Consider the following 14,562-nt stretch of genomic DNA (forward strand, 5'->3'; position numbering starts at 1 on the left):
AATGGACCCAGGTTGCTAGCTCTGTAGTAGCATTACGCTAACTGCTATACACCTGTGCCATCACCAATGTACAGTTACAGTCATGTGCAAAAATCTTGGGTGTATGAGTGTTTGTGTGTGTGTATATATATATATATACATATTCTTAGCAGCGTGTTGTGTCCTTGAGCAAGGCACTTAACCACACATTGCTCTGCGACAACACTGGTGCCAAGCTGTATCAGCCCTAGTGCCCTTCCCTTGGACAACATCGGTGTCGTGGAGAGGGGAGACTTGCAGCATGGGCAACTGCTGGCCTTCAATACAACCTTGCCCAAGCCTGTGCCCTGGAAACTTTCCAAGGCGCAAATCCATGGTCTCACGAGACCAGCAGATGCCTATATATATATATAAAATTGCTAGGGTACTCAAGTCCTTCGCATAGTACTGTATTTGTCTTGGTGGAGTGGAGAGCTAGTTTGTAAATCTGGCAGATGATGGGAGCAAAGGATGTAGGGAATAGTAATGGTGGAATGTCATGGGAGGGGTGTGGGACAGGTGGCAGAGAAGGAGTGCCAGGGCAGGGTTTGGCACGGGTGCAGACACACCCAGCCTTTAGTGATCATTCCAGCATGTCTCCCTGATGTTTCCTGCTCCCTTCCCACTCCTTCCCCAATCCTTTCCCTCTCCCTGCCCCCTTCCCACTCTTGGTCCACAATAGAGACCCATACCAGAATTAGGTTTATCATCACTCACAGACAGTGTCAGGATTTTTTTATGGCAGTAGTACAGTGCAATACATAAAATTACAACAGTACTGTGCAAAGGTCTTGGGCAACCTAACTGTGTATATGTGCCTAATACTTCTGCACAGTACTGAATTTATAATATTTTTCAGAATTGGGTTTATCACTGTGTTATATGGCTTGATATCAGTCAGTGTGAAGACAGTAAATTACTATAAATTACAAAATAAAAAGGGTATTAGAAGGTGTAATGAGATAGTGTTCATGAGTTCCTGGACCATTCAGAAATCTGATGATGGAAGGGAAGAATTTTTGCTGGGACAGAATTAAAACAAAATAAAACAGTCTATTTTAGTGCAAAGTGGTCGTAGTGTTGCTGAACTGCTGTGACTAGGGTTGTGCTGAGGGGTTCAAGAACTGAATGGTTGAAGGGAAGGGGGAAGTTGAAGTGACGCAGGGAGACAGTGGTATAGGTGGTATTTGCAAAGCTTGTCTTCATCAGTCAGGGCATAGGTTCAAATTAATTTTATTATCAAAGTACATATGTGCCACCAGACAACCTGAGGTTCATTTCCTCATGGGCATTCACAGTAACTACTAAGAAACACAATAGAATCAATGGAAACACACAACAAATATGGACAAACAATCAGTGCAAAAGACAATACATAAAAGAGAAATAAAGTAATAATAATAAATAAATAAGCAATACAGATTGAGAAATGAGTTGTAGTGTCTTTTAAAATGTGTCCTCAGGTTGTGGAATTAGTTTAGCATAGGGGTGAGTTGAATTCTCCTGTCTTGTTCAGGAGCCTGATGGTTGAGGGGTAGTAACTGTTCCTGAACTTGATGGTGTGGGTCCTGAGGCTCCTGTACCTTCTTCCTGATGGCAGTACCGAGGAGAGAGTATGTCCTGTATGGTGGGGGTCCTTGACGATGGTTACTGCTTTCCTGCGACAGTGCTCCTTGCGAATAGAGCAGGAGAGCTGGGGCATCGTGTGACATTGATGAGAGGCACTTGGAGCACTGAGAGGAGTTCTTGTTGCTGAACTATAGGAAAGATGTGATTAAACTGGAAAGGGTGCAGAAAATATTCACAAGGATGTTGGCAGGACTGTAGGGCTAATGTTATAAAGAGAGGCACTTTGTGTGTGTTGTGTGGCTGTTCTCCCTGGACTGAAGGAGGCTGAGGAATGCTCTTACAGAGGGGCATAATATCATGAGGGGCATAGATCAGGTGAATGGATCTGAGGTAGGGGAGTCTAAAACCAGATATGAGGTGAGAGAGGAGAAGGAACATACACACAATGCTGGAGGAGCTGATTCGGTCAGGCAGCATCTATGGAGGAGAATAAACAGGCAACATTTCAGGCCACAATCCCTCATCAGAACAAATTCATCCAGCTTTTTGTGTGTGTTACTCAAGATATTGAGGGGACCTGAGGGGAAAATTGTAGGTATCTATGGAAAAAGCTGCCAGAAGAAGTGATAGGAACAATCACATTTGGACAGATGCACGAATAGCAAAGGTATAAGTTGTCCTTGGCGCGTGTTGGCACGTGGCCAAGTGGTTAAGGCGTTCATCTAGTGATTTGAAGGTCGTGAGTTCGAGCCCCAGCCGAGGCAGCGTGTGTGTCCTTGAGCAAGGCACTTAACCACACATTGCTCTGTGACGACACTGGTGTCAAGCTGTATCGGCCCTAATGCCCTTCCCTTGGACAACATCGGTGGCGTGAAGAGGGGAGACTTGCAGCATGGGCAACTGCCAGTCTTCCACACAACCTTGCCCAGGCCTGCGCCCTGGAAACCTTCCAAGGTACAAATCCATGGTCTCACGAGACTTAACGGATGCCTATTATTAAGTTGTCCTTCAGACTCCTATTAAATTTTTCTGTTTGTATCTCAAACCCATCGTGTGCAAATGCAACCATCCCAACTCAGTGTCCTGACTGATGAAGGTCACCGTGCCAAAGGCTGCCTTCACCCCTCTGTCTGCCTGAGACACCAGAAGTCCTGCAGATGCTGGAAATCCAGAGCAACACAGACAAAATGCTGGAGGAACTCAGCAGGTCAGGCAGCATCTATGGAGGGGGGAGAATAAACAGTCGACGTTTTGGGCCGAGACCCTTCGTCAGGGCTCAGTCACCCCCACCCACCCACCTTCTACTTCACCCGGTTTCACCTATCACCTGCCAGTTCGTACTCCTCCTCCTTCCCCCTGATCTACTTGTTCTGGCTTTTACCCTCTTCCTTTCCAGTTTTGATGAAGGGCCTCAGCCTGAAAGGTCGACTGTTTATTCTTCTTCATAGATGTTGCTTGACTTGCTGAGTTCCTCCAACATTTTGCGTGTATTACCTGAGACCCCACTTTCAAGCAACCATGTACTTATTCTGTGGGCCTTCTGTTCTGTAACATTCCCCAGTGCCCTACCATTCACTGAAAGTCCTACCCTGGTTTGTTTTGAGTCAGGAAGCAGCTCCATCCTCTGGTCAAGATGGTGCCAAGTTGCGACGTCCATCATGGTTGCGGCCCAGACTTAGTTGGTTTTGGGGACTGCAGGGGAAGCTAGGGGTGAAGTTAGTATTTAGGGGTAGAGTTGAGGGTGAGTTAGAGGTAGGGCTGGAGTGCCCCGTGGTTGAAGGCCAGCGATCTCCATAGGTGGATGTTGAGTCAGGCAGTACTGTGGATGAAGATCAGTCAGCCCTATGGTCAATGACTGAGGTTGGTGGGGCCCATGGATGAGGTTTGGTGACCACTCCTCCCCTGTCCACTGTAAGCAAGTTCCCCCGGTTTGGTGAGTTCAGGATTGGAGGTCCATGCAGGCGCAAGGCATGAGGTCCACAGTCTCCCCCCACCCCACCGAGTCCCTGGGTCAGAGGTCTGTGCCAGTACAGAGTTTTAGGCCTGGAATTTGGGGTCCCATTACTTGTGAGTCCTCGGGTTGATTCTGATGATCGAAGGTCGAAGTTGAACACTGAAGTCAGCACTGGGTTGGCGTGTCCAGAACTCAGAGGCTTGATGTCTGCGAGTCTATGAGTAGACTGAAGACTGGAGGTCAGACGGTAGCCTCTGTCCTGGGATTGGAGGCCTGTCGATGTGGTTGGGTGGGAGGGAGAAAGGGGCTTGATTTCCATTTCAACACAAAATGCTGGAGGAACTCAGCAGGTCAGGCAGCATCTATGGAAGCGAATAAACAGTCGATGTTTCAGGCTGAGACCCTGCTCCAGGATTTTTGTTTTCATTTTGTTGTTCCGAGGAGTATTGTGGGATTGCAATATTAGCACTGGAATGTGCGGCAACATTTGCGGGCTGCCCCCAGCACATCCTTAGCTAGTAATGCAAGTGATGCATTTCACTGTATATGTTTCGACGTACGTGCGATCAATAAGTTAAACCCAGTCCGAGGGAGGGGAGGGGATCGTTGACTCAGGCCTAAGAGGCCAGCGTCGGGCATTTTCATGCCTTAGAAGGCGTGGAACGAAAGACTGTGTGGGGCGCCACTCCTCACACAGACATAGAGCAATGTGTGCTTAAGCACCTTGCTCAAGGACACAACACGCTGCCTCAGCTAAGGCTTGAACTGGTGACCTTCAGATCACTAGACGAACGCCTTAACCGCTTGGCCACGTGCCCACACAATCCGAACCTGAACCTAATTCTGCGATATTAGGAAATGACCTGCTTTCTCTGTCCTTCCCGCAGGATGTACGCCGCTGTAAACATCAGCACTAACCTCTACGTCGTGACAGAACCCTGGCTCTTCTCACTGGTGTGGTGTGCAGGGGCCCACTCGGTCATCACCAACGACCCCCAGAGGCTGAGGGAGCTCCACAGGCCCTGGTTCCTAATGGTAAGTGCTCCTTGCTCAAGGATTTCTCCAGGCTCCCCTCTGCTGGCGTGAACCACTGTTGTTGAGGTGTAAACTCATTGCTGCTTCCTGCAGAAATCAGACACTGATTTATTCATCGTATGTACATCATTGTTGTGGCTATCCCTCGAGGTCGAGGATGATGGTCTTCGTTCTGAAGAAGTGGCCCACAGAGCGAAGACACCTGTGCGTGTATTTGTTTAATATGTACTTGATGTTGCACTCCAAGAAGCAGACAATACTTCACAAATCAACCAACTGATTCCAATGGCATGGAAACCATGACGATTGGAGCTGATGGATTTGTTGCAGCCTTCATCCGCCTTCACAGCCGTTGAGTTCGAAGTAACTTCGTCCGCCTGTTCCACCGTTGAGGCCTTGGTTGGATTGTTCTTTGTCAGGGACCTCACCCTCGACCTTACCGCCATGGGTGACCCTACCAGGAGCATAGCTCCAGACGGCATTGCTGTCGGGATCACAGGACCACACAAGCTTCTCCACCACGACGAGGTGACAATCCACGGACATTTGTACATCGAAACACAGTGAAACTGTGTCCAGCCACAAATTCTCAATTGAATTGAGATCTGGACTCTGACTTGGCCACTCCAGGACATTAACTTTGTTGTTTTTAAGCCATTCCTGTGTAGCTTTGGCTTTATGCTTGGGGTCATTGTCTTGCTGGAAAACAAATCTTCTCCCAAGTCGCAGTTCTCTTGCAGACAGCGTCAGGTTTTCCGCCAGGATTTCCCTGTATTTTGCTGCGTTCATTTTACCTTCTACCTTCACAAGTGTTCCAGGGCCTGCTGCAGTGAAGCATCCCCACAACGTGATGCAGCCACCACCATGCTTCACGGTAGAGATGGTGTGTTTTTGATGATGTGTGGTGTTTGGCTTATGCCAAACATAGCGTTTAGTCTGATAGCCAGAAAGCTCACTTTTGGTTTCATCACACCATAAAACTCTAGCCAAGATTTCATGTGAGTTTTTTTTCCAACAGTGGCTTTCTCTTTGCTACTGTCTGATAAAGCTCTGACTGGTGAAGCACCCGGGGCACAGTTGTATGTGCAGTCCCTCCCATCTTAGCCACTGAAGTTTGTAACTCCTCCAGAGTTGTCATTATTCTCCTAGTGGTCTCCCTCTCTCATCCTCTTCTTGCACAGTCACTCAGCTTTTGAGGATGACCTGCTGTACTCAAATTTACAGCTGTGCCATATTCTTTCTATTTCATGATGTCTGAGTTACCGGTACTCCAAGGGATAATCAGTGACTTGGAAATTTTCTTGTATCCATCTCCTGACTTGATTTCAATAATCTTTTCATGGAGTTGCTTGAAGTGTTCATTTGTCATCCTGGTATAGTTTTTGCCAGGGTACTAACTCACCAGCAGTTGGACCTTCCAGATACAGGTGTATTTTTACTACGATGAATTGAACACAGGTCTCCAAAAACAGATTTCCATTTAACTAATTATGTGACTTCTCAAACCAATTGGCTGCACCAGTGGTGATTTGGTGTGTCATATTAAAGGGGATGAATACTTATACAATCAATTATTTCGTGTTTTACATTTGTAATTAATTTAGATCACTTTGTAAGAGATCTGTTTTCACTCTGCCATGTAAGTGATTTTTTCTGTTGATCATGACATATGTGAGTGATGAAAAACCTGTTTTTGATATTCCTCTCCTCTTCCCTCCCCTCCCCTCCAATGTGACTAAACTGAATCACCCAACTAATAAAGGCCAACACATCATATGCCACCTTAAGAACTCTATCAACTTCCATGGCAACTTTGAGGGGTCCATGGACATTCCCTCTGTTCCCCTGCTCTGCTGGCAATTCTGCCATTAATTCAGTATTCTGCCTTCAAATATTGCAGCTTCCAAAGTACTACTAAATCACTTTGCACTTGTCTGCCATCTGTCATGTTTCCTTCCTGGCAGTAGAAATCATGGGTTTGGAAGGTGATGTCAAGAGTTGCCCGGCCAAGTAAATGGAATGAATTTAGTAGATGGTACACACTGTGGATGTTGTGTTGGATGTTTTGGGTGTGCGTGAGTCCAGTAGCAGAAGACGGGAAAGTTCTGAATACCTTCACACTGATATGGCATCTTTCACCTTTGTCATCTTCCAGACCCCAACTCAGTACAGAGCGATGTGGATTTCATCGGACGTTGTATCAGCAGTGTTGATCACACTGGTATTTATATTCCACTGGTAGGTGACATATGAATTCGTGGCTTGTGGGTCTCAGAGTCGTAAGATTATTGTTTTAAACACAAGAGATTCTGCAGATACTGGAAACCCATTTGAACACATACTGGAGGAACTTAGCAGCTCGGGCAGCATCTATGGAGAGGAATAAACAGTCAACATTTCAGGCCAAGTCCCTTTATCAGTGTCTCCGTCCAACAAGTCAGCTGTTTATTCCTTTCAATAGATTATTGTTTTAAATCCCTCTCTGGGGTCAGAGAATAATAGAGCATGAAAATAGGCCTATCCATGCCAACCATGATGCCCTCCTCAACTAGCCTCATTTGCCTGCATTTGGCCCATGTTCCTCTTCAGAGGATCCCAACCTTTTATGCTGTGGACCGCTACCGAGGGGTCTGTGGACCCCAGGTTTGGAACCCTGCTCTAAACCATTTCTAGCAATGTGTTTTAACTGTTGTTAACTATACCCGCCTCAAACCACTTCCTCCGGCAGTTCCTCTATTTATGTACCACCCTCCGCGTGAAGAAATTGCACCTCGCGTCCCATTTAAATGTTTCCCCTTTTCACACCATTCTCTGGGAACTCCAGCGATGGTTTGTGCATGAAAATCTCAGGAAATCAACAATTTGAGAACTCAAACCACCCTGTCTGTCACCAACAATCATTCCAGGGTCAAAGTCACTTAGATCACATCTCTTCCCCATTCTGATGTTTGGTCTGAACAACAACCGAACCTCTTGACCATGTCTGCATGCTTTCATGCATTGAATTGCCACATGATTAGCTGATTAGATATTTGCATTAATGAGCAGGTGTACAGGTTACCTAATAAAATGGCCACTAAGTGCATGTTAAAACTCCAGCTGGTTCAGTGATATTTTTCAGGGCAGGAAATTTGTTCTTATCCAGTCTGGTTCTGATGTCTCCAAACCCAGAAATGTGGGTGACTCAACCATTTCTTCAGTTCAGGGGGAATGAGGGATGGATGATAAGTGCTGGCAGCAAAGGTTTAGGCTGAGAAATGTCAACTGTTTATTTATTTCCATAGATGCTGCCTGACCTGTTGAACTCCTCCAGCATTTTGTGTGTGTTAGAAATTATTTACAGCATCCACAGAATCTCATGTCTCAAATGTTGCCAGCAATGCCCAATAAACAAATGAAAGTGTGAGTAAAAATACTGGTCTCAATAACCAGTAAGACCGAGAGACCATAAAATATGGGTGCATTAGGCCATTCGGCCCATCCAGTCTGTTCTGCCATTCAGTCCATTTTCAACTTCATTCTCCTATCTTTTTGCCCATTACCTTTACCCCATGACCCTTACCAATCAAGAACTTATCAATCTCTACCTCAAATACACCCTAAGACTTGGCTCCACTGCTGTCTTTAGCAATGAATTCCATAAATTCACCACCCTCTGGCTAAAGAAATTCCTCCTCATTTCGATTCTCAAGAGACATCCCTCTGTTCTGAGGCCCACCCCCTCAGTACCTACACCTTCCCATTAATGGAAACTCACTGGATTCTTTCATCATAACCCATGCAGTTCTCTGAAGCCCTTAATCTGTGAGCAGTTTTAGCAGTGCTGACATTGGAGAGGGCCCAAAGGAAGCTTATGAAAGTGATCCTGGGAACAAAAGGGTTAATGTATGATGTCTAATCAGAGCTGCAAAGGAACTTGGGACTCCCTAAAGTTTAACTTGCAGGCTGAGTCAGCAGTAAGGAAGGCAAATGCAATGTTAGCATTCAGTTTGAGAGGACTAAAATATGAGAGCAAGGATGTAATGCTGAGGCTTTGTGAGGCATTGGCCAGATCACACTTGGAGTAATGTGAGCAGTTTTGGTACCCTTATCTAAGAAAGGATGTGTTGGCATTGAAGGGATTCCAGAGGAGATTCACAAGAATGTTCCCAGGAATTAAAGGGTTAATATATGAAGAACGTTTTATAGCTTTGTGCCTCTACTCACTGGAGTTTAAGAATGGTGACGGGGCCGGGGGCGGCGGGGGGGGGGGTTCTCATTAAAACCTACAGAATATTGAAAGGTTTAGATAGAGTGGACATGGAGTGAGAAAGTCTAGGATTTACATAGGATTAGCGTAAACAGATGGTTAATGGTCAATACAGACTCTGGGCTGAAGGGCCTGTTTCCGTTCCCAATGATAGTGAAAATGATTATAGGGTGGTACAGTAACATAGTGGTTAGCACAACACTGTATAATACCAGAGACTTGGGTTTGTACGTTCTCCCGTGATTTCCTCCAGGTGCTCTGGTTTCCTCCCACAGTCCAAAGATGTACCAGTTGGTAGGTTAAGTGGTCATTGTAAATTGGCCTGTGATTAGGCTAGGATTAAATTGGGCATTGCTGGGCGGCATGGCTAGATGGTATCCCAAAAAGAATTTGATATGAAATTATAATTTAATGTAAGTTTTTCCTGCCTTAGGATGTCTCAAAGTGTCTTAAATGAAGTGTATGATTGCTGTGTTTAAGCGCAGTGCATTGCACAGCTGCCACACAGCACCAATGACCTGCGTCTGATCCTGACCTCAGATGCTACCTTTGTGGAGTTTGTCCCCTGTGAGGAAGTGGCTGTATCAACTGTTCACTGTGTTACCCTCCTTCACTGTGATTGGGAACTTTCTGCATGACCAGCCCATCACTTTGAAAGCAGACAGCGCTGGCCTATCACTTCTCCCTAGGTCCCTCTCTGCTTCCCTTTCTTCTGCCATCCACTCTCCTCTCCTATCAGATTCCTTCTTCTCTAGCACTTTACCTTTCTCATTCACCAGGCTCCACCTATCACCTTCCAGCCATCCTACTTCCCCTCATCCCCACTCCCCCCAACTACTCACCTTTTTCTTCTGACGTCTTCCCCTTTTCATTCCTGTCTTAAAGAAGGGTCTGGGCCCAAACTGTTCATTCATTTCCACAGACGCTGCCTGACCTGCTGAGTTCCTCCAGCATTTTGCATGAGTTGCTCTGGATCTCCAGTGTCCACAGACTTCTTCACGTTCAGTGAGGGATTTACTTTTGTTTTGCCTTCTCACACAGGTGGAGGGAAAATGGGTTTGCCTGTCACCCCAGCATGAAGAGGAGGGAAAAGGGGATTTACAGCAAGTTCCGAACAGGTATGTGTCCTCAGACAGGACAAGGCACGTTGGACAGGGCCTTAAAACGTGACAAAGGAAATCTTCATCTTGGTGTTCAAGTTTATCCGAAAATCAGAATCAGGTTTATTATCACTGATGTATGTTGTGAAATTTGTTTTGCAGCAGCAATACATGAAATTACTTAAAGTCACAATAAGAAATGTGTATCATAAACAAATAGTGCAAAAAGAGAGCACAGTAGTTCATAGACAATTCAGAAAGCTGATAGTGGAGGGGAAGAATGCATTCCTAAACCCTTGAGTGCATGTCTTCAGAAACGTAAGGTGATATTGGAGGGAGGAGGGAGGGAACGTCGACTCAGACCGCGAGAGGCCTGCGTCGGGCATTTTCATGCCTTACAAGGCGCAGATTGGAAGAGGATATTGGATAGTATAATTAAAAACGACCTTTCAATCACAAGTTACTCTCCATAAGTCAAGTTTATTGTCACCTGCACAACTACCGTGAGGTATGGGTGCAATGAAAAAGCTGCTTGCAGCAGCATCGCAGGTCCAGACACACATAAATTATACACAGAATAGAAATTATATACAAATTATACAAGACGGCAAGGTGAGAGAGAGAGAAAAAAAGGACCTTGCAAAAACAAGACCTTATTGCAAAGAGAAAGATAGAGAAACAAGTCCATGGTCATGCAGGAGTTGGTCTGTAGTGTCAAAGAACCACATGTCGACATCCTTTGTCACTCTTTCCACTCCTTAAGAAAGCAGTATTAATTAATCATCAAAAGACCGTGAAAGGCTTTGGAATGACTCCAGAACTTAAAAAGCATAATTTGGATAAGAGGCATAGAGTGGACAGCCAGAGATTTTTTCCCAGGGCAGAAAGGGCTAATATGAGGGGGGATAATTTTAAGATGATTGGAGGAAAGCAAAGGGAGGATGTCAGATTTTTTTTTTCACACAGAGATTCCTGGGTGCACAGAACACACTGCCAGGGGTGATGGTTCAGGTGGATATATTAGGGATATTGAAGAGAATCTTAGATAAGCACGTGTGTTATGTTTTGTAACCTGTAATGAATTACTTAAATAAAGAATGCTAAATATACATATTTATAATATTACTCAAATATTACTGAAATATTAAACACGTAATAATATGGATGACATAAAAGTTGAGGGCTATGTGGGTTAGATTGAAAGGTTACTTAATCTTAGCGTAGGTTAAAGAGTTAGCACAACATTATGGGCTGAATAGCCTGTACTGTGCTGTAATGTTCAATGTCCTATGTACTAAATGTAAATTCTTTCTTTTGCCTATAATTCTTGAGAATTATAGTGTGTCTTGTATTCCTTTGATGTTTGGGCTTGGGGTGTGCAGGTTGGTTTAAGAACCTGACAGTTGGGGAAGTAGCTGATCCTGAACCCAATGGTGCGAGGCTCTGTACCTTCTGTCCAATGATAGCAGGAGGAAGATGGTGTGACCGTGAAGGTGGCGGATCCTTACAGAAAGCTGCCTTCTTGAGGCAGCAGCTCCTGTAGATGCTGTCAAGGGTGGGGAAGGCAATGTCCGTGATGGATCTCTATCTCTATATCTACCTCTCTCTCCTACGCACCATCCTGACTTGGAAAGATATCAGAGTTACAGAGTTCCTTCACTATTGTTGGCTCAAAATTCCAGAACTCCCTCCTTAACAGCACTTGGGGGTACCCACATGTCAGTTGTTGAAAAAGGCAGCTTCCCACCACTTTTCCAAGGGTAATTAGGGGTGGCAATTACTGTAAAGGATGGCTTGGCCTGTCAAGTCCCCATCTCTTGAATGAGTAATAAAAGAGAACTTGGTTAAAGAGGTGACCTTATTGGAGATAGTACATGTTGGCAGAGGGATGAGAATAGTGGTGGTGGTGGTGGTGGTGGGCGGGGGGGGGAATATCATTGAAAGCTATTATATATTGGAAATATAGAGTTGATGTGGAGAGCATGTTTCCCATAGTGGAGGAGGCGGGTTCTAGATTGGGTGTTGTGTAATATACCAGAATTGATTAGAGCTTAAGGTGAAGGAACTTCTAGGAGCCGGTGATCATAATATGATAGAATTCACACTGCAATGTGAGAGGCAGAAGATAAAGTCAGATGTATCAGTATTAGAGTGGATTAAAGGGAATTGCAGAGGTATGAGAGAGGAGTTGGCCAAAGTTGATCGGAAGGACACACTAGCATGGATGAAGGCAGAACAACAATGGCTGGAGTTTTGGGGGGCAATTTGGAAGGTGTAGAATAGACACATCCAAAAGAAAAAGAAGTATTCTAAAGAGAGGGTGAAGCAACCATAGCTGACAAGGGAAGTCAAAGACAGCATAAAAGGAAAAGAGAAGGCATTAAACATATCAAAAATTACTGGGAGGGTAGAGGATTGGGTAGGTTTTAAAAACTAACAGAAAGCACCAAAAAAAAACTATAAGGAGAGAAAAGATAAAACATGGGGTTAAGTTAGGCAATAATAGCAGAGGATACCAGAAGTTTTTCTAAACATAGAAAGAGTAAAAGAGAGGCAAGAGTGAATATTGGACTATTGGAAAATGACATTGGACAGGTAGTACTGGGGGACGAATAAATGGTGGATGAGCTTTGTAGGCATTTTGCATCAGTCTTCACTGTAGAAGCGATTAGTAGTCTGCCAGAAGTTTGAGAGAGTCAGAGGGCAGAAGTGAATTGCTGTCACTAAGTTGAAGGTGCTTGGGCAGATGAAAGGTCTGAAGGTAGATAAGTCACCTGGACTAGATGAACTACACCCCAGGATTCTAAAAGACATTGCTGAAGATATTGTGAAAACATTAGTAATGATCTTTCGAGTTTCACTAGATTCTGGAATGTTTCTGGAGAACTGGAAAATTGCAATGTCACTCCACTCTTCAAGAAGGAGGTAGGCAGACGAAAGGAATTTAAAGGCCTTTTAGCCTGACTTTGGTGGTTGGGAAGATGTTGGAGACCATTATTAAGGATGAGGTTTCATGGTACTTGGGGGTGTATGATAAAGTAGACTAAAGTCAGCATGGTTTCCTTAATAGGAAATAACTAACAAATCTGTTGGAATTCTTTGAGGAAATAACAAGCAGGATAGACAAAGGAGAGTCAGTGAATGTTGTTTACTTGGATTTTCAGAAAGCCTTTGACGAGGTGCTGTATATGAAGCTGCTTAACAAGCCAAGACAAGTGCCCATAGTACTATAGGAAAGATATTAGCATGGATAGAAGATTGGCTGACTGGCAGGAGACAAAGCGTAAGAATAAAGGGGGCCTATTCCAGTTGGCTGCCGGTGACCAGTGATGATCTGCAGGGGCTGGTATTGGGACGCCTTCTTCTCATCTTATGTGTCAATGATTTGGATGATGGAATTGATGGTTTTGTGGCCAAGTTTGCACACGATACAAAGATACGTAGATGCAGGGGCAGGTTGTATTGCGAAAACAGGGAGCCTGCAGAGGGACTGGGACAGATTGGGAGAATGGCCAAAGAGGTGGCAGATGGAATATAGTGCAGGGAAATGTATGGTCAAGCACTTTAGTAGAAGGTATAAAGGAAAAAATTATTTTTTAAATGGGCAGAATATTCAAAAATCTGAGGTACACCTTTATCTCTAATTGGTCCTACCTTCACTCCTGTCATCATTTTGTTCTTCACATAATTGAAGAATGCCTTGGGGTTTTCCTTTACCCTACTCGCCAAGGCCTTCTCATGCCCCCTTCTTGCTCTCTTCAACCCCTTCTTAAGCTCCTTTCTTGCTACCCTATATTCCTCAATAGACCCATCTGATCCTTGCTTCCTAAACCTCATGTATGCTGCCTTCTTCCACCTGACTAGATTTTCCACCTCACTTGTCACCCATGGTTCCTTCACCCTACCATTCTTTATCTTCCTCACCGGGACAAATTTATCCCTAACATCCAGCAAGAGATCCCTAAACATTGACCACGTGTCCATAGTACATTTCCCTGCAAAAACATCATCCCAATTCACACCCGCAAGTTCTAGCCTTATAGCCTCATAATTTGCCCTTCCCCAATTAAAAACTTTCCTGTCCCCTCTGATTCTGTCCCCCAGATGCTCACCCACAGAGATCTGTGACCTGTCCCAGTTCATTACCTAATACAAGATCTAGTATGGCATTCCCCCAGTTGGCCTGTCAACATATTGTGACAGGAATCCGTCCTGGACACACTAACAAACTCTGCCCCGTCTAAACCATTGGAACTAATCAGGTGCCAATCAATAATAGGGAAGTTAAAGTCACCCATGATAACAACCTTGTTATTTTTGCACCTTTCCAAAAACTGCCTCCCAATCTGCTCCTTGGTATCTCTGCAGCTACCAGGGGGCTTATAGAATACCCCCAATAGAGTAACTGCTCCCTTCCTGTTCCTGACTTCCACCCATACTGACTCAAAAGAGGATCCTGCTACATTACCCACCCTTTCTGTAGCTGTAATAGTATCCCTGACCAGTAATGCCACCCCTCCTCCCCTTTTTCCTCCCTCTCTCTCTCCCTTTTAAAGCACTGAAATCCAGGAATATTGAGAATCCATTCCTGCTCTGGTGCCAGCCAAGTCTCTGTAATGGCCACTTTATCATAATTC

At 44.9% G+C, this 14,562-nt stretch overlaps 1 protein-coding gene across 1 annotated transcript in view; it reads left to right on the top strand.

Annotated features, from left to right (window-relative positions):
- gdpd4a (glycerophosphodiester phosphodiesterase domain containing 4a) overlaps nucleotides 1-14,562 on the top strand; it is a 99,673-nt gene that overhangs the window by 81,550 nt on the left and 3,561 nt on the right. Inside the window, exons 13-15 of the mRNA XM_063054642.1 lie at nucleotides 4,429-4,576; nucleotides 6,732-6,814; nucleotides 9,867-9,943. Coding sequence (XP_062910712.1) covers nucleotides 4,429-4,576; nucleotides 6,732-6,814; nucleotides 9,867-9,943 — 308 coding nt within the window. The remainder of the gene's footprint in view (nucleotides 1-4,428; nucleotides 4,577-6,731; nucleotides 6,815-9,866; nucleotides 9,944-14,562) is intronic.

This window comes from Mobula hypostoma, chromosome 7 (assembly GCF_963921235.1).
Source record: "Mobula hypostoma chromosome 7, sMobHyp1.1, whole genome shotgun sequence".
In the NCBI taxonomy this organism is placed as follows: Eukaryota; Metazoa; Chordata; class Chondrichthyes; order Myliobatiformes; family Myliobatidae; genus Mobula; species Mobula hypostoma.